This window comes from Oryza glaberrima, chromosome 1, assembly GCF_000147395.1.
Source record: "Oryza glaberrima chromosome 1, OglaRS2, whole genome shotgun sequence".
Taxonomy (NCBI): Eukaryota; Viridiplantae; Streptophyta; class Magnoliopsida; order Poales; family Poaceae; genus Oryza; species Oryza glaberrima.
Genome location: NC_068326.1, coordinates 31,151,164 through 31,178,067, shown reverse-complemented (window position 1 = coordinate 31,178,067; position 26,904 = coordinate 31,151,164). Strand labels below are relative to the sequence as shown.

The following is a 26,904-nucleotide window of genomic DNA, read 5'->3' as shown; positions in this document are numbered from 1 at the left end:
CAACGACGGACGACAACACGCGCGTGCATGTGGCTACGGATCAAACGTATGATTCATCGGACCATGAGCTGAAAATACGAAAGCAAATACTCTTACGTAAAAGCCTAAGGACGAACAGATTGTCCTCCTATGACTTTTTTTCCACCACCTGGCATTTGCTACTGATGATCGATCGATGCACGGTGCACGCATTTGTGCCTAACCTTCCGGACAAGGATTTAGGTGACCTTCCCGGACAAGGATTTTTTACACCTAAGTACTGTGGTATCCATCAATTATATGTGACTCAAATAGTTATAGAAAAATTTAAAAAAATCTAGTAGCATCGATTGTGATGATATAAGTCTATACATAAACGTGCATGACTAAATTTGATCTACAACTAGAGAAACAAAAATAATAAAATCAGACAGAGAATAGTACCCATACAGTGCAGATAAAATTTGTTATTTTTGTTTCTTCATATGTTGTTGATCGAATTTAGACTTGCATGTTTGTATAGTGTCTTATATTATCATAATCTATCTTATCAAATTTTATAAAATTTTTATATAACTTTTTAAATTGCATGCATACACCTAGGTGATGCCATGGCACTTAGGTGTAGAAAATACTTTCCCATGACGTGCCATAATAACATGCACGCGCGCGGAGCAAAATGCATCGCATTGATTATCTGTATGCAAAAAAAGGGAATCCAGCCAGTGAAAAAATTAATCTGTAGAGCTGTACGACGTATAGCTCATCATGTGTACATACAGCAGTACAGCTAGCTAGCACAGCGAGAGCTAGCCGCGCCTGCGCTAGTGTCTCCAGCACCAAGACAACTCGCGCTTTTGTTGCGCTTGCAGATCCCAAGTGGCGTCAGTGCGTCACCACCATTAACGTACGAGAAAAACTACGATTCCATCTCTGCGTAATGCGTTACATACATAGAAAGGGCCGGCCAGCTTATGCCTTTCCAGTTTCTCTCCTCCCTGGGACGAAAAACCTGTCTTTTTCCATGATCCAAAACCATGGACAAGAAAAACCACCGGATCGACCTGGCTTACGAACGAACGCTGTGCCAATGTCCGCGTCAACTCGTAATCTAGTACTACTAGCTTGTCCAAGACTCGAGCCACTATATAAACACGTCCAGTTCCAAGCCAAAAACCCAAACTCTCACACTACAACAACCACAACACACTACTACTAGTGAGACTAGTAAGCGTCATCACGAGATCCAGGTTTAATAGATCGTTTAATCTACCACCGTTGATTTAGAAAGGGGTTGAGGGGAGGGTAGTAGTAGCTAAGTTAGGGCAAAGATGATTACGGGTTCGGAGGTGTACCAGGTGGTGGAGGCGATGGCGCCGCTGTACACGGCGGCGGCGCTGGGGTACGGGTCGGTGCGGTGGCTGAAGGCGTTCTCCAACGAGCAGTGCGCCGGGATCAACCACTTCGTGGCGCTCTACGCCGTGCCGGTGCTCATCTTCGACATGGTGTCCACCAACAACGTGTACAAGATGAACGGCCGCCTCATCGCCGCCGACACGCTGCAGAAGGCCGTGCTGCTGCTGGGCCTCATGGCGTGGGCGCTCTGGGAGCGGTCGCGCGCGCGCCGCGCCGGGGCCAAGGCCAAGGCGGCGGTGTCGTCGCCGCTGCAGTGGGTCATCACCTGCTTCTCCGTCGCGTCGCTGCCCAACACCATCATCATGGGCGTCCCGCTCCTCAACGGCATGTACGGGCCCGTGTCCAAGGACCTCATGAAGCAGATCGTCGTCATGCAGTTCTGCATCTGGTACAACGTCATCATCTTCCTCTACGAGTACATGGCGGCGCGTAGATCGGCCTCGGCGCCGCCGCCGGCGTCGTCGGAGGGCAGCGCCAAGATCAGCCCTTCGTCGCCGGTGAAAGCTGCGGCGGCGGCGGCGGACACAAACGGCAATGCTGTCGCGGCCGACCGGCCGCAAGAAGTGGCGGTGAACATCGAAATCACGGAGATGGCGGCGTCCACGGCACGAGACGGCGTGTCCGGCGAGACGACGGCGGCCGCCAAGGAGGTGAGCTCTGGTGAAGTTGCTCCGGTGGAAGAGGAGGAGGCGTCTGCGCCAGCGCCGTCGATGAAGCACGTCATCTGGATGGCGGTGAAGAAGCTGCTACAGATTCCGAATACCTATGCAAGCTTCCTTGGCCTCATCTGGTCTCTAATCGCATTCAAGTACGTCTTTTTCATCCATGTCTCGTACTACTACCAACTACACTTAGCAACATCTCTCACGTGTACGTACTGTACCGTACTATCTCTGTCCGGAATTGTTCTATTTTAGTTCTCCCCTGCAGTCACAAAAAAAAAATTGAAATCCCTCTTTTTAATGGACATGCACTTGTGTGTTTTGCAGGTGTGGATTCTCGATGCCAAAAATCGTCGAGGACTCTCTGTTCACCATTCGTACCACCGCTGTAGGCCTAAGCATGTTTTCTTCAGGTTAGTACGACGACATGACGTATTGACATCTCCGTTTACATTTGGAACTGTTGGACTTCAACCGTGGGCCTGCTTCCTCCAAAGAGGAGATTATTACCTCGTCATCTGCTAATGTAATTAAGCGTGATTTTTTTTTGCGTTTCTGCAGGGACGTTCATAGCGCGGCAGTCGCGGTTCGTGCCGTGCGGATACAAGATAGCGTCGTTCTCCATGGTCATCAAGTTTCTGATAGGCCCGGTTGTGATGCTGTTCGCCTCGCTCGTCATCGGCATGCACGGCACACTTCTGCACATCGCTGTTGTGCAGGTGAGATCACACGAGCAGTTTACACATCACCGACTTATCAAAAAAGTTTACACATCACCTTGTGCACATTTCTGCCCATTAAAATTAAGTGGACAGAAATTATACACATGAATTCCAAATTCGACATGAAAAAAAAAACATAACGCAAATATGCTTCAAAGTGAGGACGCCTACGCGAAAAAGGGTTATTTTTTCTTGACGGATTGTCCTAGCCGCCATTTCAGTTGCAGATAACGGAAAATGGCATAGTGAAAGATGATTGTTCACGCTTGTAGAAGTGAGGAGACGTACGTCCAAGAAGGAAAAGTTAGTCGCAAAGCTGTACTTCCTCCGTCCCAAAATATAACACACGGAGGGAGTAGTATTCATGTAGAGTAGTACTTTCTAGTTTGATGTGATCAATTAATATGAGTAGTAACACAATTTCAGAAATCTAGCCAACTTATTTTGGTTGGAGTACAGGAGTATTTCGGCACCCTCGTTTGATGTGATCAATTAATACGAGTAGTAACACAATTTAAGAAATCTAGCCAACTTATTTTGGTTGGAGTACAGGAGTATTTCTCTGACCACAATTTTTCACATGCATGCAGGCGGCTCTCCCCCTGGCAGTGACATCATTTGTGTACGCTGAAGAGTACAAGGTCCACGCAGACATCATGAGCACAGGGTTTGTTTCTTAACCAAATACTGTTAAGGTTCAGAAGTATTTCAATTCTCTTCTGATTAATGCAAGTGCCCATCTGACTGATCATTTTGGATTTCTTTTTGTGCCTTGCAGGGTTATTCTTGGGATATTTATATCACTTCCTGTGACAATTGTTTACTATATTCTGTTGGGGCTGTGAGCCTGTGATTGAGACATCTAAATTTAGTCGAAGGCTAATTAAAGTTGCATGTGTGCTGATGTGCATATATGTAGGAAGACAGAATACAAACAGTAAAAATACTGAAGGATGACAACAAGGTGAATTGATTTCCCTCCGGAGCCTGAAGATTGGGGTTCTGGCGAGAGATACAGTGAGATGTGACTATAATGTTTGGTAATAATAAGATGTCACAAAAACGCGGCATATATGCTGAAACTTTTGCAATGTACAGCAAGTATACAATGAACAGGGCTTATTACAGCCCACCAGTTGATTCTTCGAAATTTAAAACGTAAGCAAACTGAGTACAAATCAGAATGGCTGGTGTTCTTTTTTTTTTTTTTGGGCATACAACTCTAAACACACATGCATTAACTTAACTCTATGAACGCGTGCACACCCACACAAAGCACCTCGGAGAGACTAGTCTGTGTACCTTAGATTGACGAATTTACTGTATACGCTTCATTCTTGTCATCAATCGTTGAAAATAAATAGTTGTAAATACGAACACCCATGCTACAAGTCAGAGAGACTCAAAGCCGGTCAAAAGGTTTTAGGAACTTAATCAGTAGTTGAGCTAGGCTCAATTCACATTTTGGTGCAATTTAAAAATCAAAAATAACGAAAGAGAGCAACATATGGTTGATAGCATAGTACTATAGCAAAAAAAAAAAAGGAAAAAAGCTCACTGCTTACATGCCTACTAGTATTAAGTATCCCAGCATTATCATACGTAAGAACCAAGTGGAACTTCTGTTGATCTATTTTCTAAAAAAAAAAAAAGTGGAACTTCTGTTGATGGTGAAATATTTTGGTCTTGAACGTCAGCAGTATTAGGATTAGACTATTCGAGCAATCATGTACGCTGGATTATAACTTTTGAGCCAACGTTTCATATTTGTAAATAGAAAGTAATTTGTGAATAAAATTTTTATATACGTGTTCTTAATAATCTAAAAACAAAGACTGAAAAATATACTTTGATAAAAAAAACTCAAAATCAGCTCCAAATTTAGAGTTGAAAATTTAAATTTTAGCTGATAAGCATAAGCATAAGAGAAAAGATGAGACCTTAGCTAGGAGCTAAACCATTCTCTATATAAAGCAATCTATTGGTTTCTTCCTCTTCTTATGATGACGGCCCTTCTCTTGTTAATAAATTTGGCCAGCATTTCTTTGCTAGCTCGGTGAAAATCTACTGGTTCCTTGCTCTTCATGACTTCTTTTTTACCGGTTTCCTATTCATAACTTAACAACGTAACACATTTGTTTTAAAAAAACTTAATACATATGAACATATTGATAAAAGGAGAAATTAAATATTATAACTTCCATCGTCTATTTTGTTCAATGGAGATTATACCCAATTGACTACCTTATATCAACTGAAAAAATTAAACAATATTTAGAAACTACAACCTACGGACAAACTGTCTGGTAAGAACTTAATTAGACATTGAAATTTCAAGAAATAGCTAAAATAGAAAAAGATTGAACATCCTTTGAGTCCTGGTGAAGTTAGAAGTACCTTACTATACTAGAATATTATTTTTTCTTCTTCATTTTGTTCTATCCTGGCACAATTCAAAGGCTGTCTTCACAAATAAAACCACGCCATTCAAGGCCTTCAACCACGCTAGGTCATACGGAGCAGCCGCCTGGGAATATTTTCATTGGGAATTAGGCCTCCTGCTTCCAATCTGTTGGGCTGGAATAGTGGAATGGCTGAATGGTGCACTGCTGGCTAAGGCTTTAAAGTTGGAGAAGTTTAATATGTTTTGTGAGAACTAATGCATGGCTCTTACTGCCTTACTCCCTTAATGCCATTCATATTGTAAGACAATTTTATTTATTTCATAAGTCAAAACTTTCCTAACTTTAACTAAGTATAGAAAATATATCGACATCTACAATATCAAATTAATTTTGTCGAGACACCGAGTCACGGACAAATCAGAGATATTAAGCAGGGAAATACTCTTTTCCCCACCTATCTTGAGGATGAGGTGAACTTGAAAAATATTCACCAACAAATGGTGTGGTATATTGATATGAATTATGTTATGTACCTTGCTATATAATTGGACTGGCTTATATAGCCCCCGAAGGTACACATGAAGTTACAATTTTACCCCCAAGGGTGCACCGAAATATACAATAATATCCTCCTAAAGTTATGAACCCTAAAGGTTCAATTGTACATTTGAGTGATCCCCATGAACTACTAGGGCCAACTTGCCGGAGTGGTTGGAGCGGTCCCGCAGCATCTTCTTGAGGGAATATTCCAAGCTTGATGGTGTGACCATCAAACTCCTTACTCCCTTGTCAAATAGTATTTTCCTCTTGTGATGAGTTTGAATACCACTTTCCAAGCTAGCCTTCGGGCAGTGTTCCGTGGTTATCTTTTGTTTCCTGTCACCTCGGTTAGTATTGGAAGAGTGTTTGGGTCAAATAGAAGGATGGTGTTTGCCTCCAGCTACAACAAGTTTCATTAAAATCTACCATGAAATATTTCTTGATAGTAATATCTATTTGGTATTATATATGTTAAATATTAATTCTATAAATTTAATAGAACTTTTTTGAGGGAAAATTTAATAGAACTTTGACTTAGAACAAAACTTAGGGTCATTTTGGTTTAAAGTCAAGTATTTGGCAACTTTAGTAAATATCTAGGGACCCCTAATATCTACTGGATCTTTCATTGAAGCCAATATTTTGATCTCAAAACAATACAATGAATACAAATCTACCATAATAAAAATTTATACTAATAAAACTTGCGTAAAGTTTGACACTACCAATAAAATTGGTAGAGCAGAGAATCAAAACAAACAACCCTAAGGGCATTTACAATCTACCTTGTCTTGAAAAAAGGGAACTACTGTATAAACTATAGGTCCAATGGCTAAGGACATTTACAATGGTGCGAAGACTGGGAACAACCGTGGTATTAATAAAATTCGATGCTATTTTTTGAGAATATTATTTACAATTGTATAACGTGTTGCCTACTTTAGTTTTCTATAATAGATTCATATAAAATTGAAGTGTTAACTATATACAAATATATAGCTCACACAATAATGTTGACGGTTTTATAATCTATCTATTAGCTATAAGAAGATATCCCTTGTCTCTTCCACCGCCATCTCCTTCACGTCAACATATCTTATATGGAGAAGTAAACGTACAATGATGTCATACTATTGTATATTCCGTAAGAAGAGAGGATGTGAAAAATGCAAAGATCTTGTAGCTTTTCGAAGAAGAGTAAAATATACCGGTGGTCCTAAAAACTTGTAAATTTGTAAGTAGGTATCAGTTAGGACCATAATCTTATAAAATACAGATATAGGTTTCTAAACATAAATCTTGTAGGTCTGAATCTGCCACGTGTACATCTCTCTAGGAGATTGCTTGACACTGATGTGGCTAGCATCTCACGCATCTCTCCCTCCTCGTAGGGGAGTGATGGAAAAGGGAACCTCGCCATTTTTATTATTTTTTTCTTATTTATGTGCCACATCACATGCATGGTCCTGTGCTACATCACGATCCACATCAGTGCTACAAGGTTATAAGACGATTATGGAACTAAACGACATATTTTAGCAAATTTAGGGACCTGGAATCCTGAATTTGTATTTTGCAAGTTTGACGACCTAGTTGACATCTCCTACAAGCTTAAGAACTACAAACATATCTTACACTTTTTTTAAAAAAAAAAAGCATAAGACCTACTATTACTTCAATAAAACCAGGGCAATAGAGAGTTAAAGTTATGTTGTTATAAGTGTTGGAACATATTTTAGTGAGCCAAAAAAATGCTACAATGAGGAGCGTGGCGGAGAAACCAAAGAGCTACCAAAATTCACAAATTGGCCGGTAGTATGTGCTAATTTCTTTATGAAAAAGAAGAAGCAAATTTCCACTTAAAATTATACAGTAGCATGTCTAAAATCCAAATATCGTGAGCTTCCGTGTAATGAAAATAAATTAATATTGTGTTCGAACTTGTAAGCCTGGTTTAAGAATTGTAGAATTTTACTGCTTGGAATTTGTAGGCATGGGAGGGGTCGATGCTTCTGCACGTTGAATAAAAATAAGAGAAAAAGGTGAAGGGTGGGGGGATAGGAGGGGGAAATGAATAAAATGTGGGAGAATAGGGGGAAAAAAAGGAAATTTTGAATAAAAAACATAGGGAAAATGGAGGGAAAACGGGGTGAAATGCAGCAAAATATGGAGAAAATATTGAGAAATATCGTGCCAAGTCATGACATTCTATTTTACTATTTTTCTTATTTTAAAAGTTGTTTCCACCCTTCAATAAAGTCCTAATAGATTTTTTTTAGAGCAAAGCCCAACATACACGGTGATTAGAATTACAATGGTATAGATAGCTATAGTTCCATTGGCTAAGGGCATATACAAACAATTGCAGTATGTAAAAACATGGAAAGAATTTTATAGACAACTCTATAACAAGTTTCCTACTTCTTTTTTATATAAAAGTTTATATCGCAATATATTTCGCGAACGCTACGTCTAAATATACAATACACACAAAAGTACTATTGATGATTAATTTTATAATCTATCTATAGCTATGAGATCATATCCTCTTTTCCATCTACATCTCCTTTTACGTCACCGTCTAATATAATAAAATAATCAGACGGGCAATATTATACTATTGCACTACCTTCATATTTAAATACATAACACTGCTGTTTTTATTTCATCAATCTCTAATATGTAACTTTGAGAGTTTAAGATGTGTTGTTACAGTGTTGGAAATATCGTGGCGAAGCCCCAAGGGAACGATGATGTATAAAGCCAAGGGTCCATGTAAATCATGTATGGAGTAGTGTGTCTGAAATCTCAATATTGTGTCCATTCCATGGATCGAAAAACTGGCAATTATACCGGCTAGTAACCAGTTTGGATCCAGGACCAGCCATGAATGTCTATTTAGAATTTCAAATTCAAATTTGAAGATATTATTCTGGCCACACGGTCCAAAATACAGGTCGGTCACCAGGATAAGAATGCTTGGCCAATAATTTCACCTAGCGAGGTCCTTTTGAACAGATGACGAAAGAACTCTAGGATGTCGCACTCGGTTTGAAAAGGGCGTTTGAAAAGGACATTACCGGCCGGTCATCGACGACTTTAATTCGTTCGTGCAGCACCCAATTCCTGAACACAAGCCCTTCAAGAAAATGCACTAGTCAACCTCCCCTGTCTCATTGCGAAGGCAACCGGGGCCGTAGCTGCCCATCAGACTATCAGAGACACGGAGACAAGAGGGAGGCATCACCCGCTGCTGCAGCTTCCACAGACCACAGCAGGGGACACTGCGACAGCCCTATCGTATTAGATGTATATAGTACTCGTATCGAATACGGCCAATGCGTGAGACGTTGCTGTACCACTAAATTACTATTACCCCGGGCGTCTCGGTCACAGCGGGATCACCGGGCCGTGCGGTCCATCGTCGTCCTGTCAGGAGGAGTGAGGACGGCGCGTGGATCGCCCGCGATCGCACGTTTCCGCCGCGCGGCGGACAAGTCGGCGCACGGCGATACGTGGTCGACAGCGAGGAGGTCTCGTTGAAATGAGCACGCGACGGCGGATTCGAGATGGAACAGAGGATGCCTGCCCGCCGACAAAACATTTTGCCCCTCAATGAATCAAACGAAGTCAAACCACATCAAAACTCACAATTCACAACGACATTGAGCAACCTGAACCGAGCCACCTGAACACCACGTGCCGCAGAATGGCCGGAAGGAATGGTGGCTCTAGCCTCTACTGCCTCAAGCAGAGCAAGTGATCAACTATCGGACCCATCCTCTCTCGTCTACTCTATTACACAACGCTGAGTGAGTCACTGACTCATTGAGAACAAGATAATCCATGGCGCACATGGCGGTGGACGGTGGTGAGGTGGCCCATGCGCTGACCGGAGTCACAGCGCTACATGGCCATCGTCGTCGCTGCCGCCGCCTTGCGTCGACGCGTCGGAGTCGGAGCCGGAGCCGGCGTCGTGCTCGCCTTCGCTGGAGGTGAGGCGGGCGAGCCAGCAGTTGCCGTGGAGGTGGCCGCTGACGCAGACGTAGTACTCGAGGCGGCCCTCGAGGCAGCCCAGCCTCCGCCACGCGGTGCGCGGCACCATCCCCGCGGCGACCATGCTCCAGACGCGCGCGCCGCAGTAGGGGCAGCGCACGCGCGGGTCCAGCGCGGCCTGGCGCCCCACCAGGCAGGCCCGCGTCCGGGACCGCATGAACCCGCGGAAGACGCCCCGGTAGGCGCCCAGGTCGTCGCCCGCGCCGGCCACCGCGTGCTCGCACGGGTCGGACACGTACAGCAGGTCGCTCCTGCACCGCCGCGACAGGAAGCTCCGCCCGGACGTCTTGGAGAAGCGGGACATCCGGGTGAAGTGCCCCGGCACGCCCGGCCCCGCCGCGCCGCAGCAGAAGAAGAGCATCTTCGCCAGCGCGGGCCAGCCGCCGACAATGCGCCCCGGCGGGGGCGCCGCGCCGCCGGCGCCGGCGCCCGCGAGCGACGCCACCATCCGCGGCGCCCTGGAGATGCAGAGCTCCCGCCACAGCACCCGCTCCGCGACGGCGCGCATCCGCCGGCTCACGCACGCCGCCGTGCACACCGCCTGCGGGTCCCAGTTGATCGACCGGAACACCAGGGACAGCACGTGCTCGTCCAGGATCCCCGTGTTCACGCCGCTGCCCCGCGCAGCCGCAACGCGACCGCCACCACCATCCCGGACGCCCCTCCCTTCGTCAATGCTAGTTCTGCCGCCGCCGCCGCTGCTCGACGATTCGAAGAACTGGCGCGTGTTCCGCGTGCCTCCGCTCATCGCTTCACACCCTCGCGAGCGTCACGCCACAGCGCCGCGCGCACAGGTATCTTGGGGTTGGGTACTTGGGTCGGTTCGCACGCACGTAGGCCAAGCAAGCAGCGGAATGTGCAGCTCGCAACGCGGCGGAGGCGGAGACGCCAGGAGGGGCGGTATATATACAGCCGTGGCGGGGGCTTCTCGTGCTCCCCGAAAGGCGTGGTGTCGCGGCAGGGCGGACCGCCCAGGCAGCCGTGTCACGGTCGCGCGCTTGACAAATGGACCACTCGAGCTTCAAGATCCCTATATCCATCCTCGGGCTAGATGGATCGTAGATACGACCAAAGCTAAAGTCATAACCCATCGAGCAGCAACTTTTTCTGCGTCCAAATATCCCCCCTCTCTAATCTCCTTGCTTCAACAAAATCAAGTATTAGCTCTTTCATTAAACGTAAGGATGTATCTCATCAGCACTAGTAAGGCAGTGTGGCATCTCAATCATACCACCTAATCCATACCCAATCTGGGTACTGTTCGTCACGACCTGACAAAATCCGGGTCACACGACCCGGCAGTTGCCATTTCTACACGCATTTGCTTCTCTATTTCTGGGTGTCCATGTCGTCCCACGCATCAATCAAGCATCGCACGCATTGTTTACACGAGCCTCCGCTGTCAGACGTCACATTACTTAACTCCATCGCCACCTTTCCTATCGACAGCAGCTGGGCGTGCTGTGCTGCCGGCTTGGCTCGTGAGGCGCCCCAAGAGCGGGGAGACGGTAGACGAGCCGGGAAACAGGCCGTTTTCATGGGCGGGGAGACCGACTCGGCGGAGGTACACACGTGTCAGTGCCGAATCCCGGAGAGGGAAAAAAACGCCCGCGCCCGCGCGCCCCCACCCGCCTCGGGACGGCGCCCGCGCAGCCGGCCGCGTGTCGCTCGCCGCGCGCGAGTCGGGCGGTTCGGGGGCGACGCGTCTCGCGCATCCGTCTCCTCCCCCGTCGTGCCGGCGCGGCGCGGATCGCCCCGCCCGCGCGTGCTGCTGCGGCGACAAATTTTTTTATCCGCGGTTTTGTGCCGGATTCTGGGCTCTTCACGGTGCGCCAGGTGCCGGGCGAGGAGACCGACACGTGCAGCCGAGGCGGGGGCGGAAATATCCGCTCGGGAAGCGTGGCAGCGACGGGTTGGGCGGGGGGAGCACGTGTCGGGGCGGGAGAGGGTTTCCGGGCTGGGGTTTGGTGGGGGGACTGGATTGGGGGAATCTGGGCCGTACGCGTATACGTGGCGAGCTTGCCGGGGAGACGCTTGGTTCTCAGCCTAGGCCGACCGACATTATTTGGCCATGGCAAGTGCTTTAGGTTCGTTCAGCTCGTTTCACCCGTCGTCTTTTTCAGCTAAAACGCGGGTATTGGGTGGCATTAAGCTGTAATCAATTGTTGTTATTGGCGGTCTGTCATGAAAATGCTCTAGAAGTCTAGAGTCTAGATGTAAAGGCAAGGAATGTTCATGTGGTGAATAGCGATGCATCTGAGGAGAAATATCTAGTGTTCTACTATCATGGTGATCTCACGCTCGTGGGCTTCGTTGGCAGACAACGTGGAGAGCATATATAAAAGGCACGCAGGATAATGCTGAAGGATACAGTGGGACAATCTTGAGTTGCTACTACGTGATTGAAACTTGCCCGAAGCTTTTTCAGTAGCGCGAACATGTTCGACTGGATTTTCCTTATGGAAGAGATGTTGAACTAACTGTTGGTAACTTTTTTTTGATAAATTGACAAGCACGATTATAGCACCTACTCATTTGCGGTGATCTTAGAGTCGCTAATTACCTCAATCTAGCAAAAGCTAAACCAAGATGGGTTTTGATAACTAAACCGGCTAGTGTGAGCCGATTCTAGAAACCGGCTAGCGGAGCCGATTCTAGATACTACCCGTCTCATGGGCAAAACGGAAGGTTTTCAGGACAAACCTACAAAGAGATGTCGCATTCTCGCAGCGGGGCGGACGATTTACAGCGCAAATCGACAAAGATGGACAAACTAAGAGAAAACTAAAAGCAATATGAAAAACGATTCGATTGATTGATAGTTGGTTGATCAGTAACAATTGAACCGGCCATGCCCCTTATATAGGGGTTGGTCTTGCCTTCTACATGCCCTTCTCCACGTCCAATTCGCTATAGAATCCAAAGGAAACCCGAAACATGCCTTACCGAGCAAGGAAACTTCGAGATCCGACGAAATAGTCCTGGATTCGGACTCTGCCGGTCAGACCGGCCACATACTACCGGTCTGACCGGCCTTCTGTCGGCGGTTTGACCGGCCTATACACGGCGGTCAGACCGGCCTAATTAGAGGAAAACCGACAGACTTCCAAACTTTGTCAATTTTCTCTATTTTATTTCTAGGTGTTAAATTTGGATGTAAACACTAACCTCACTTTAGTTTCAAGATGACATGAATCGAGCAGTCAGGTGTAAGCAGGCAAACCCGCAAACATATTTATAATACAAATAAGCGGGTAGTATAAGTATGTTTGTTGGTCTGCCTACTTGCACCATTGAGCCATGTCACAGGCTCACAGCATAAGCTATTATGAATCTACGAAACATGAGTAGATTTCTGACCGGCCTTCTGTCGGCGGTCTGACCGGCCTATACACGGCGGTCAGACCGGCCTAATTAGAGAAAAACCGGCAGACTTTCAAACTTTGGCAATTTTCTCTATTTTATTTCTAGGTGTTAAATTTAGGTGTAAACACTAACCTCACTTTAGTTTCAAGATGACATGGATCGAGCAGTAAAGTGTAAGCAGACAAACCCGCAAACATATTTATAATACAAATAAGCGGGTAGTATAAGTATGTTTGTTGGTCTGCCTACTTGCACCATTGAGCCATGTCACAGGCTCACAGCATAAGCTATTATGAATCTATGAAACATGAGTAGATTTCTGAATACTTTTGCAGATACTAAACAAAATATATGTAAGACGGCGACTTCAGGCAAATTAATGGCACTAGGTGGATCCGGCCAGTTATATGGGCCCGTCGTCGGGAGTACATATACTCTTTATCATTTTGGAACTTGGGAGGATAAGTGGATAACTGTTGCCTGTCAGGAAGATAACGGGTCAATGAACTACGGATTTGCTGAAAAAGTGTCGCCACATTATGTGACTGAGTACAGTCAAATTTTAACGGCTGGGATACGCTGCGCTGGACATCGTATGCACGATGCACATCCGTTTCTCCACCTGTTTATCCCTTTGCAATTTTTTTATTTTATTTGTTGATCCGGAATTGCTATGGGTTTGTAGCAGTCAATTTTGTTGTTGTAATTATGTATTTATACAAATTTACATACTAGTTACATCTTACTTACACATCACTTACATATGTAATTAATATGTAATTTTAGGATTTACATATGTAATTTTAAGACTTACATATGTAATTTTAAGACTTACATTGTAAATACACTAAAATTACATATGTAATTTCGATACTTACAATGTAAATACATACCGACTATTTTTCAGTGAAAAATATGGCGTCATAAATATAGCTAATAAATATAGCTAGCACCATGAACTATGCATAGCAGAAGAAGTAGCACATTCTGTTACCTTGAATGTTCCGACACAGGCACAGAGCCAACGCCAACGCGCCGTCGGCTACCTTAACCCTTCACCAGCCAATTGTACGGACGAGGAAATCGCATGGGCCTTGAAAAGAAAGTACCCGCAAGAAGAAGTGCAAACCTCGTGACCTCGTGTTGGGCCTGACTTCAGGATAAGAAATGTGGCGGTTCAAATTAGCCGGCTTCCAACAACATTCAGTTTTGAAATTACTACTAATTTTTATTCTTGTTAAGGCATTCACAATGGGTCTCCGTGGCATTCAGCCTCATCACCACCCAAAAACGAGTATTCCTTGCCACATCATCAATCTACGCAGCTTCCTTAGGACCGCGTAGCCAACTTTGGCTACGGGTTCCTCGTCGCTTGTGGGACCACACTCTCACTCCGTGCCGTCAAGGATGGGAGAGAAGAGAGAAAGGGGATAGGGGGAGGCGCCATCGTCTGCTGCTCTGCTCGGCGTCGCCATCGTTCGCGTCTTTCACCCGCCGCCCCAGCGTGGAGCCCTGCCCGACGCCGCTGTCGTGGTTGCCGCCCCGCCACCGCGGTCGCTACCTCGCTGCCCTCACCGCCGCTTCGGGGGAGGAGAAGGGGGGGGGAGTGGATCTCGCCGTCGCTGCCCCGTTGCCCTCGCCTCCGCTTTGGGGGAGGAGAGGGGCAGTGGATCTCGCCGCCTTCGCCACCGCTTTGGGAGAAGAGAGGGGTGGTGTATCTCGCCGCCCTCACCGCCGTCGCTGCCGATTCCTCCGCCGCCGACCTGTCCACCTCTTCTGCGCGCAGGCACTCGCTGTTGTTTCGCAGGGGGGAGGGGGAGGGAGATGAGGGTGGTGTGCCGGCGAGCACCAGGTCCGTCGCCCCTCCGGTCGGCGCCGTTGCGCTTGGCTGCTCCGCCCGATGCGCTCGGCACTCTCTGCGCGGTGGGGAAAATTGGACATGAGAGAGAGCAGAGAGAAAAAAATAGTAAAGCTGGTACCGGTGGAACCCACAAAAAACACACAAGAAGCAACTTGCACTGTGGCACGTATAGCCAAAAGATTGTTCCTGGTCTTACAGGGCTCCATGCCTCCAAGGCTCCAACTCGCAAACTGTGGCACTGGGCTCCATGCCACAAGCGCCGTCGTTCAAAATCAGCCATTGCCAGATAAAACGTACTCCGTATCCTGAACTTACTAGTATTAGTTTCCAGTTTTCCAGATGGAGTGTTGTGTGCAGACACCAGTTTGAGAACTGACACCCCAAGAAACTGCCCTGACTTGGATCTGTAGTTCTGTATACCTGTTTGATGGCTGCTAATTGCCCAGCAAACATCAACCAACTACTCCTGTAAGACACATAGTTAGCGCTGGCGGTTGAAATACAGTTTCATACATACGACTAGCAGCAGGCGCTAGGTACGAGAAGATACTACTGTAGTAGATCCTAGTAAGATCCGACCGGAGTGACCGACCACATCTGCGTCTGCACGGGCACTTCTGCAACAAAGCTGCAGCCCGCGTCGTCGGAGGCCAAAGTTGCGGCACGGCAGAAACGACACGCGGGAAGTGGACAGCGTGTTGCCTGCGTGGGCGGTGTTGTCCCGTCCCACAAGGCTGACATGTCGCCATCTCCCGATCCACCACCACGGGCGCACGCGCGGGGGCCGCGAAGCGATGCGCCGGATGCGTAGGTGAGCTGACTCGGCCAGTGCACCCTCCCCCGCCTCCTAGTTTCCCCAAACCATCCCCCGACCGGCGAACAGCTCGCCGTCCGCCCCCCGTGCCTCCCGCCGCGCGAATTCACTTCCCCCTACGCCGGGGGCTGTTCCTGTTGCTATTATAGCCCCCAATGGCGGCGGAGGCTCGGGCCGAGAGCCCCGCCGCGCCCGTCGTCGTACCCGCCGCGGCCTCCCCCGAGAAGCGCGTGCTCTCGGGTGACGCCGGGAGGGAGGAGGAGCGGCCCGAGCCGAAGCGGCGCAGAGCGTGCGTCGCGGCGCTCGACAGCGTCCCCTGCGCCGCGCCGCCGCTGGTTGACGGGGACGGCTCGTCCTTCTCCTTCCAGCACGCGCGCGGCGGCTTCGTGGTGCTCGAGACGACCCCCAAGTTCGGGTCCTTCAACCCGCCCGCCGCGGCTGCCGTCGGCCCGAAGCCTGCGCCGCCTGCCGGTGCCGGGCAGGGCTCGCCGGAGGAGGAAGGGGGACCGGCTCGCGAGGAGGCTGAGGCCAAAGACGGGAATTCGCAGTTAGTGGGGCCGGGCGTTCAGGGGCAGAAGACATGAGTGCTGACTTTGTTTTGACTTTTGACCAGCCATGCAAAGTTTGCTTGGAGCGGTAGCCAACTCGTAGTTTACGTCTACTTTTTTTTTTTTGTGTAAATTGGTCCCATTTTTCTCTTGGTGTCGATGCAGTTGTGCATCACCATTGTTGCTCATTTCTGTTGTAGTCATGGGTTGTTACATTTGTTATGGAATGGAAATTTTCTTCAAAAATGCTGATGTAACATGTGTACCAAATGAGCTTCTCCCGTCGGCTGCGGCCATCACTCCTAACAAACACTTCTTTTCTAAAATCCAAACCTGGTGCTTTCTACTCACAGGAAGTGCAAACAGTTTTTGCAGGGAGGATGTATTCTGTCATATCAAGTGTGTCACTTGGTATGCCCGTAACAAGTTTCTACGACGCATGCTGCAAATACACACAGTAAACGATCTTACCTACACTTCAAAATCAATGATTGATACTCCTAGTCCCGTTAACAAATTTCAAGGTGGAATGGTTCTTTTCCTAGTGGAAGTACCATTTTAAAGTTAATCACAGTGAGTGCACACCTGTATGTTGTATCCTGTATAACCGCAAAATGAGATCTAATAATATAGAATCCACTCCCTCAGTCAGAAACTGATGCTACCTCCGGAGGTAAATCTTCCTCGCTAGTGATTTTCGATGAGATTGGTTCTCTGTACCACTCGTTCTCATTACGAGTGAGGAAGCAGGCCTCTGCACCAAAAAAAACATGGAACGTTAAAGATGACAGCCATGATAGCTACTCTCTCTCTCTCTCTCTCTTGTGTCTATTTATATTTTAGAACTCTGGGAGTGTTTGGCTAATGGGATAGGGAAATGATTTCCCACCCACCAAAATGCATCTTTAAATCCTAACCATTCATTCTCCCCGTTCCATTTAATCCAAACATTTCATTCATTTCCCAATCCCAATCCCACTCCTCATTTCCCATTATCTAAACACACCCTCTAGTTTTGCCATATATTCAGCAATTGTAAAACCTTGTCACAGTACTGAAATGAAAACATGAATATAGTGATGGGGAACTTAACAAACCTGACACAAAAGTATCCTTGTAGTCATCATCATCATACACAAATGCAGGCGGATCTGGTGAACCAATCCCAACAATTGTGCTTCCACTGCGTGGTACATATACAATATTATATCACGTAATTTATGATTGAACAATGTTCCATAAAACATAGATATCCTTGATATATGCAATATATAACCTCCACCTTAAATATGCTTACGATGCTAAATTGGTAGAATGATTAATTAAACATCATTTTTTGACTTTTGGCATTTTCGATATAACTGGTGATTACACAACCAAAATTTCATAACTAAAGCTCTAAAATAATATAATGACTAATTAAACATCATTTTTTGACTTTTAACATTTTAGATATCAATGAAAATTACACAACCAAAATTTCATAACTGAAGCTCTCCAGAGACACTTTGAAAATGGCTACACTATGAATGCTATGTTTGGGAATATGATTGCTTTCAAAAACGAAAAGGAAAAAGAATAAATAAATTCATGAACTAGCTTAAGCGATTGAAAAATGTGGCCCCTTACCTTCCTGACATAAAAACAGCATCATAATCTCCCCGGTTAGCAGCAATTATACGTTTCTTCAACCTCTTTAGTGATGGCAACACCTCAAATGCTGGAGGTTCTGGAAAAGATGGCAAGCACACGTACCATATTTCACTGAATGTTATTTTTCAGGGGATGCTTACTGGATGTAATTTTAAAAACATTATTGAATATAACATAAGTTCTGGTACGGGACTAGCATACGACGATTGCTGATACCAAATTGCATACCTAGATCATTAACACAGGCATCCTGTGATATCCCATTTTCAGTAATTTCCTTGAGCAATACCAAGGGATCAGTTTGACTTGTGTGCTCTAACCTGAGCCGCTGCAGTGCAAGTATTTTAGTAAATGATTCATTTCAAAATTCATGCTATGAAAATATGTTACCTTGTAAACTTCAGCTGTTGAGCATGCTTCAGGTGGCTTTACTAGTACCATCGGCAAATTCGCTGGCAATGGATTCCGAATATCTTCAACAATCTTCATACATTTAAGTCCAGAGTTGGAGATTATGATCAGACATTTTTGGAGCAAGGCAATATTGATCAAAGATATACATCTCCATACCAATGTTGTCAAAAATAACAAATTAATAACTAATAGGTACTTTTTCAAGCAGCAATTTAGTACAATTCCTCTCTAAGAGAGCATATAGCCATATACTTGGAACAGATAGAGCAAGGGGAATTTTATAAATAAGCAATCGCTAGCATATATTGAGCCAATTGCAATAGCATGACCAGCTAAATCAACTAAGCGGGCAACCATTAATAAGTTGATACCAACAAATCAATAAACACTGCAGTTTCTAGTCAAGAATGAGATGGCTTTAATTGCAAACCATTTCAACATATTGCTCATAATCTGGTAAAAAAAGTTTCATTAAGTTGACAGGCAAAAACATGGAACAAGCTTAAAAGTAAGAATACATTCATATAGACTGTAACTCTAGAGGTACTGTACTTTCGGAAAACTGAACTGTACTACCAAGGTTGCTAGACAGAGATGAAAGGTCAATATAAGAACATGACATCAGCCAACACAGCAACTTGAGCAAATTAGGGAACACTGTACATGCTGAAATGAACTACAAACTATTCACGGCAATTAGAAGCAGTTTGTGAAATACCTCTCCTCTACCAGTACAATACGCTGCTCCTTGTGAAAAGAAGAAGGGAATATCCGATCCTATCTCTCCAGACCACTCCTGAAGCTCCTTTTCTGAAGCAATGCAGCCACTAAACTGGTTGGCGGCCCACAGCGCAGTTGCAGCATTACTGCTTCCACCACCAAGACCAGCACCAGTAGGGACCTTCTTATCAAGATGAATCTGTTTTTCAATTAAGAGAAAAGTAAAGATAAGCCCCAGCATACCAAAGAAAAAAAATAAACAGAACAGAATTCAGTCTCTTTGATAGAGAAAACTTTATACTAGTAGCAAAAATTGATGTATAATCCCTTGGTAGAAATGTGCAATTGGCATTACCCAAAAAAAGTTGTCAGTTCCAGTTTTCTTGCGGTAAAGATTGAGTGCCTTGATGATCTGCAGATTCATGAAATAGAATAGTAAAGTTAGTCAGCTAGAAATACATATAGAGCATTTATTAGTAAGATGAAGAATGGCAGAAGTATCTGTAGCCACATACCAAATTGCTTTCATCAACTGGGACACCTGCTACATTGGTTGACAAGCGATCTTTGCTCTTACTTGGTGACAATGAGAATTTGATAGTATCACCCAAACTTATCACCTAAGATTTCCTTAACAGAATTATTAAAAGTGAAATCAAAACAAATTTATGCAGCACAATAAGTATATGACCACACTAATAGGAAGGAACCACTGTAACATAATGATATGTTAGATTGCATCCTATAATTGCAGACAATACGACATAGGCCCCTGTAAGTTAGTTTTATTTAAAATTGCACGAACCAAAATGGGTGCATATCAGCATGTGATCGGAAGTTCATAAAGTCCCTTTCCTAACTCCTAATGTATAATTTTTTTTCCTGTTGCCCAAAGCAGGTGCAATTGCTCAAGAGTCAAGAGTTCACCTTGGTTTAAATATAAATGTCGCTAACAACTCTAGTTTATCGTTCAGAATCAGCATATTTATATTTATGTTGTACACCATGGAAGGTTGCAAAGAGGAATGGTCGGAGTTTCATATGTCTGTTGATGTCAGGAAATAGAAGATGAAATTGTTTTTGCATATTTTTTCCTATAGTGATTGCTTTATGTAGTAAACCAGTAATACTTTTCTGTTTTCTATTTTGTCCTTTGGCATGTTAAATCACATAAATTCCTGATCGCTGCATATAGTCTCTTGCTTGGACAAATAATAACAATGTCTATTATCCCAGCAAACTATTTTTGAACATTGAAAAAAATGGATATATTATGAACTGTAAAACACCTTTGTACGTTCATGCATGACATATCAAAGCAGGTACAGGTAAAATGCTCACATGAAACAGAGAAGCCAGGTCATGGAACCCATCTGGTCTCTTACCCGTTATCCTCAAGAACACATTAATCTACACAAAAAAAAGGTATATAAAATGAGTCAGAAGCACAATAGAAACGATCAAGCTTTAAACTATTCTTAAAACAAAATCGCTGGGTACATACTTTGCAAGGTGAGAATAGGTTCAGCCGTGTAATCCCAGCATTCTGGTCAATTTGGTCCGCTAGCTTGTTGAACTTTGCTTGTAGATCATACTCAACCTAAAGTACACACCATTATAAACTATATACTTATTGTGTCAGGAAAAGAAAAGGACTTCAGAAGAATTTTTAGAAGCTCCCAAGAAAACAGAATTTATAAAGAAAGGATAAGCATTAAGAAAGGAAGCTATTTGAGCATAATGGGTAAGATTCAAACTGAACAACAGAAGTTATAGTATGATGATCTAACCAAGGGGTGTCATCATTAAGAAATTGGATCCATTTGGAACCCGGGAAATGGAAAGGAAATGCGAGTGCAGACCTGGTTTGGAAACACAAATACTCAATGAAATAGCAGGAACAGGGAGAAAACGTAATTAACAGATGACGATTCCAAGAGCAGGCAGTCAGCCTTCTTATCCATATCCATGTGCTCTTCGGCATTGCGCCCTGGTTCCAATCAAATAGGGGAAGTTTTGCACTTTTGCTCTCTTATCATCGAGTGCACGCGGGGAGAGATTGCGGCAGCACGGAAGAAGCCAAACGTGGTCGCGGCTGGTGGTGGAAATGACGCCGACGGCGAACGTCCGACCGCCAACCCCGAGCAAGACGGAATTCAGCGATGGACGACTCCGGCGTCGAGCGAGAGGATCGGCAGGGAACGTCCCCCGCGACGGGACCTTCGTGCCACCGACGGCTCAGCGACAGCTGAACGCGGCACCTCTAGCTCGCCCTCGCTCGTAGGAAGTTTTCAAAATCAAGCTGGTGATTCGCCTCTGAGTTTAGCGTGATTGCTTTGCATCAGCTCAAAATCTTCCTCCGTGCATTCCTCTAGTTTAGTACGAAACCAAAACGGACGAACATCAAAGCTAATTCTACGCGCTTCTCCGCTGCAATCCAAATTATGAAATTAATCCCTCCCAATCCAAGCAGGTAATATGGGGGCGAACGCGACGGCAGCTTACCTCCACTTGCCTCCTCCCTTGCTCCGCCGACGCGGCGACTCTCAGGCCCAGCGCCCGGCGGCGACTGGTGCCGGAGCCGAGCCTCACACTGGGAGAAGCCTGGAACCGGAGGTGCCCGCGCGCGGCTGCCGGGTTAGAGCGGTTGAGCGGGTAGAGGCTCTGGGACAGGAGGTGGGTGGAGCAAGCCATGGCTGCTCCTGCGGATGCTGCTGCTGCTGCTTACCAGAGGCGAAGAGGAGCGCAATGGGTGAAGGCTCTTGGAGATGACGGGGATTGAGCGCCGCTTCGGTCAAGAGGTCGTCGACATGTGTTTGGAATTTGGAGCTACTAGGGATGGGTTTAGATAGTCCAATACTCTGATGTGAGAAAATTATGACTAAATTAGTATTGGCAGTTTGCTTTTCTCCTAAAATAAAATTACTACTAGTAGTCTGCTCGCTGCGCTGAAGGACAGAATGGGATTATGCTCAAAAGGCGCGACTTCCACCTCGTGCCAAGACTCGTGTTAGGCGTGGTCGGAGCTCGGCAATTCAAAAAATTCGCAATCAGCATCCTGACGTCTCTGGGTAGTGGGTACTGTACTGACTATTGAGCTAGCATGCTTTTCTTATGCTAAGGAATGGAAAATCGAGCATGCGTTTTCTGATTGGATTCTGCTCATCAGGACGTTTTCATAGTCCATAATCCATACGAATGATCAGACATATCACATATTCACTTGTAGTTTACCATAGCATCCCTGGCAGTACAGCATATAGCTCATTGCTCAATAGTTGATGTACAGTTATACACAGCCCCAGCATATGGGATAGAACGGCACATGCAACACAAGGTTTGTTCTAGGCGAAAGCCTCACACACCCAACACGACACCCATAAATTATCCACCTCCTCTTTAAGAGGTTGAAGCCAAGAGGAGTGGACACTGATATGTTGGGGGGTCTTGCTGCAGGAAGTTCAGTAGTCGTAATGCCACTCAGAATAGGTCATCTGGCCAGCATCGTCATGAACTGTAGGCTCACCAACACCTCCTTCGTGCGTGTAGGAACTGGAATCAGGAGTAGGTGAATCAAATGGCCAGAGAAACGAGAAAGAACCGTGCATTTCATGGTTTCTGCTGTCGTCGCTTCTTGCAACAGGAACAGGATCAGCATCAGATCTGGCAACCCCATGGCTAACAGCTTCGTTAGAGTGGGTTGACGATGAACAGGTGCTGCCTGAACGGTGGGAAGATGACGGCAGTGGATGGCGGCAAACTGGACAAGAATTGTGCTGAACCAGCCAGGGAATGATGCATTCAGCATGGTACAGATGCTTGCATGGCATCTCCCGTGCCTCTGTTCCAACCTCAAATTTGTCTGTGCAAACTGGACAGTGAGGATCATCTCTAAGGTGCCTGAGGTTTATCTTTACCACAGGCATGGAGTCAATTGCAGACTGTGGAGCTGGTGGTGGTCCTTGACGGTTATTATGCAGGAGCAGCTGTTCGAATAGAGCTTCAAGACTGGGACCGACTAGGAAACGACTGAAATTTGGACGGTCCGCGCCAATTCTGCGGCCTTGCCTGAGGAGTATATCTGCTTCTTCACTACTGCTGCTTACACGATCAGGTGCATTGCTGCCAAATATGAGCATTGGTCTAACAGTTGGCCGCCTTCCTTGATGGGAACTTGCCCCTCTCGTACCATGGAAATCCAACACACGATTTCTGCCCATTTCTGCCATCCGTTGTCGCATAAGGTCAGACATAGCCTCCACCATTCCAAAACTTCTATCTCGACGCTCATCAAAGCTCGGGTCAAAGATACCATAAGTGTTCAATGAACCACCTATCTCACTGATTTCTTGTATAAAACCATCATTGCAGTTGGGGCATGTAATATCTTGTCCACTAACACGAATTGGACGTCGGCAGGCATAACACCAATGCGTGGCTCTATTTGGCATCTTGTCTGTGTGAAAAATTAAGCGATCAGCATTAGAAAATATTTTCTACAAAGAAAGTACCAAGCAAAAACAATATTGAAACATGTACTCCAAGGCTACAATACAATTTGCTACAGATCACACTTACTTGGAGGATGAGGGAACAGTTACACCCAATTGATGTTTATAAGACAGATTTGATCACTACGACTGGCTAATTTTGGGAATGAAACCCCAGGCAGGGCTCTGTAGGGAGAACCCATTACTAGGATTTACATAGTACTACGAGTAGTATACTCTACGGAACTATGTAATCAAACGTATGTGAGAGTTGGAGTGAGGTATTGATCACTGAATAGTGAATTCTTACCCCACTATCTAAAACATACTGTCACTAACAACATGGCTCACTGGCGGATCTAACATGGGACATGGGGGTTCAGTTGAACCCCAAACACTTGTTAGGAATCATCATCCTGTTACTATTATTAAGGTTAAGGCTAATTTCTAGAACAGAAGATAGGGCTAACGCAAATTCGAGAAAAAAAGTGCGTGGGTAGAGAGAGAGAGATGGGAAAGAGGATGTACCGATGCGGCGGAAGCAGCAGGATGAGCGACGGCGACCCTCGCTCGCTCGCGCGATGGATGGGGATCGGAGCAGGCGGCGGTGGCGGAGGATGTGCTCACCAGGATGCGGCGGAAGCGGCAGGACGAGCGACGAAGCCGTACTCGCTCGCGCGATGAATGGGGATCGGAGCAGGCAGCGGTGGCGGAGGATGTGCTCACCAGGATGCGGCGGAAGCGGCAGGACGAGCGACGAAGCCGCAATCGCTCGCGGGATGGATGGGGATCGGCGGTGGTGGCCGGTGGGCAAGGGCAAACTCACGCACGACAGACTGACAGAGAGGCGTCAAAATGGCGAGGATAGTTTAGTAATTTGGACTAGCACTTGCTTTGCACATCCCATCCCCCCGGCCCATACGGAGCTTCTGAAGATGATGATCTTTGAGACATTGGATTTTTTTTATTTTACTTTTTCTATAGGGTTAAGATGATAAATAATGGAGACACAACTGACAACTAGAGTGTGCACTGGAATATCATAACCTTCTACCTCACTCTCCAAAATCCAAAAAAAAAAAAGTGCGCGTACCTCTCACTCTTTCAATTTCATAGTTACCTTTATCCCAGACCCACCTACCTCCTAACATCTAAATTTTAAATAAAATTTTCTCTTAAATTACATATTCGGTTTATAATCCAATTATATTATTGTGTTCGTTATAACTAAATCTTTACAATGAAAACTTACATGATTATATCTGATAAAAATATCTATGTTTTAAATTACGTTTATTATATATATAAGTTACTTTTTATCATATACTCCCTCCGTTTTTTAATAGATGACGCCGTTGACTTTTTCTCACATGTTTGACCATTCGTCTTATTCAAAAATTTTATGAAAATGTATAAGATATAAATCACACTTAAACTACTATGAGTAATAAAACAACTCATAACAAAATAAATTATAATTATGTAAATTTTTTGAATAAGACGAATGGTTAAACATGTGAAAAAAAGTTAATGGCGTCATCTATTAAAAAACGGAGGTAGTATATATATATATATATATATGTATATATATATGTATATATATATGTATGTATATATGTATATATGTATATATGTATATAGGTATATATGTATATATGTATATACGTATATATATATATGTATATACGTATATATATGTATATATGTATATATATGTATATATATATTTATATATATATAACTTTTAGATTTGATTAAATTACTTCTTATACATTCATAATGTTTTGATTTGTTTACTTTTATTACCGTGTTTAGTCAGTTCCATAATTTGTGCTGATTTAATTTAGTTTCTAGATGGACTCATGTTTTCACCCCTAAAACGGATTTACTTATAATGTCGTGACAACTTACTTATATTTTGTGCTAAGTTACTTTAATTATTTATATAATTTACTTTTAGGTATTATCGAATTTTCTTTCATAAATGTCTAAAAAGTATTTTAGTCAAATAGAAAAGTAGTTTACATATACAATAAAAGTAATTTAAAACACATATATATTTTATCAGGATGTAATCATGTGAGATCTTGTTATCAAGATTTTATTGCAATGAATACAGCAGCGTAATCGAATCGTAAATCATATAAGTATTTTAAGAGAAATTTCTATAATAAGTAAAAAAAAAAGACATGCATGACCTAATAGCAAACTTTAGACGTGGAGTAGTAGTTCTCTCACATGGTCAGCGTCGCTCGTTGATCCAATGTTGCGCGATAGGACAAAAGAAGAGTGCTTTCAATTTAGATTTTGCCATGTTGGCCCCATGTGTGGTGTCTGAAGCCTATACACAACCTAGTGAGATGTCGGGTCATGTCATGTTGGCATGGCAAGATCTTGCCATGTTGGCCCCACGTGTTGAGTCTGAAATCCAGACACAACCTAGTGAGACGTCAGGTCATGTTATGTTGGCATGGCAAGGTTACGTGGGAGGTGTGAAGGCTGGTTAGCCCAAATTTGATATATGCCAAGAAAAAAATGCGAATAGAATCTGTTGCATCCTACTGCACAAACTTCGGCACACCACCGTGGCTCTTCACTTCCAACTTCGTTTGCCCCAAACCGGTAAGCCCACAATGATCGACATGCTTAGCGGTTGTGCTCATGAATAGAGTTGGCCACACCACGATGCTACCATGCAGGCCTACGTTGAAGAGCATCCTCCATCGCTTCCTTCGTCCTGAGCCCCTGGGTTCCTCGATTTTTTCCGTTCTACTTTCCTCCTGGCTCCTGCTCGGATGACAGTTGCTCGACTAGCGGTTGTTCGCTTGTCGTTGGTCGCCATCGTATCGCACGGGCCAAGCTGTGTGCTATTCCTGGGCCATATCATGCTGGCTCGCTACATGCACTTATTGTGTTGGCACGTCAGGCTGGGTAGCAGCCCAAGCATGACATGGCTAGATGGGTCGTGCCTGCATGACCCTCAGCCAAACATACTGTTTTGTTCCTGGGCTGCGAGCCTGCGAGCTGCACATGTGGGACATGTGGGCCTAGGAAGACACAGAAGGACCCAACCCATTTGACAATCTATAGGAGAATTTGGCAAACTCATAGCCATTCGTATGTTTCTACGGATGAGATCAATTAAGACACCTCAGTCGCACCAAATTAATTTGATTATTATCGATTTAAAAGGAAACTATTTTTTAAAGATGTTTCCTTCCATAATAGCGATTACCCTCCAGCCAACACTAAAAAAAT

At 45.0% G+C, this 26,904-nt stretch overlaps 5 protein-coding genes across 5 annotated transcripts; 2 read left to right on the top strand and 3 right to left on the bottom strand.

Annotated features, from left to right (window-relative positions):
* The first annotated feature begins 1,175 nt into the window (after positions 1 to 1,175).
* LOC127759863 (probable auxin efflux carrier component 9) lies at positions 1,176 to 3,939 on the top strand. The gene is made up of 5 exons (XM_052284080.1): positions 1,176 to 2,203; positions 2,385 to 2,470; positions 2,619 to 2,776; positions 3,370 to 3,446; positions 3,558 to 3,939. Exons 1-5 carry the CDS (start codon positions 1,311 to 1,313, stop codon positions 3,622 to 3,624), a joined length of 1,281 nt encoding a protein of 426 aa, XP_052140040.1. The 5' UTR covers positions 1,176 to 1,310; the 3' UTR covers positions 3,625 to 3,939.
* A 4,776-nt stretch (positions 3,940 to 8,715) lies between these two features.
* LOC127759956 (EID1-like F-box protein 3) lies at positions 8,716 to 10,762 on the bottom strand. The gene has a single exon (XM_052284168.1). The coding sequence runs from the start codon at positions 10,526 to 10,528 to the stop codon at positions 9,623 to 9,625; it is 906 nt and encodes a 301-aa protein (XP_052140128.1). The 5' UTR covers positions 10,529 to 10,762; the 3' UTR covers positions 8,716 to 9,622.
* A 5,018-nt stretch (positions 10,763 to 15,780) lies between these two features.
* On the top strand, positions 15,781 to 16,421 carry LOC127778989 (uncharacterized). The gene has a single exon (XM_052305642.1). The coding sequence runs from the start codon at positions 15,977 to 15,979 to the stop codon at positions 16,403 to 16,405; it is 429 nt and encodes a 142-aa protein (XP_052161602.1). The 5' UTR covers positions 15,781 to 15,976; the 3' UTR covers positions 16,406 to 16,421.
* Positions 16,422 to 16,465: 44 nt separating this feature from the next.
* LOC127778969 (4-diphosphocytidyl-2-C-methyl-D-erythritol kinase, chloroplastic) lies at positions 16,466 to 22,000 on the bottom strand. The gene is made up of 11 exons (XM_052305622.1): positions 21,662 to 22,000; positions 20,661 to 20,756; positions 20,498 to 20,566; positions 19,672 to 19,776; positions 19,512 to 19,568; positions 19,155 to 19,355; positions 18,413 to 18,505; positions 18,251 to 18,350; positions 17,999 to 18,098; positions 17,467 to 17,552; positions 16,466 to 17,123 (listed from the first exon to the last, which is right to left on the bottom strand). Exons 1-11 carry the CDS (start codon positions 21,848 to 21,850, stop codon positions 17,014 to 17,016), a joined length of 1,206 nt encoding a protein of 401 aa, XP_052161582.1. The 5' UTR covers positions 21,851 to 22,000; the 3' UTR covers positions 16,466 to 17,013.
* Positions 22,001 to 22,367: 367 nt separating this feature from the next.
* On the bottom strand, positions 22,368 to 24,494 carry LOC127778980 (probable E3 ubiquitin-protein ligase RHC1A). The gene is made up of 2 exons (XM_052305630.1): positions 24,175 to 24,494; positions 22,368 to 23,612 (listed from the first exon to the last, which is right to left on the bottom strand). Exon 2 carries the CDS (start codon positions 23,605 to 23,607, stop codon positions 22,618 to 22,620), a length of 990 nt encoding a protein of 329 aa, XP_052161590.1. The 5' UTR covers positions 23,608 to 23,612; positions 24,175 to 24,494; the 3' UTR covers positions 22,368 to 22,617.
* Positions 24,495 to 26,904: the final 2,410 nt, after the last annotated feature.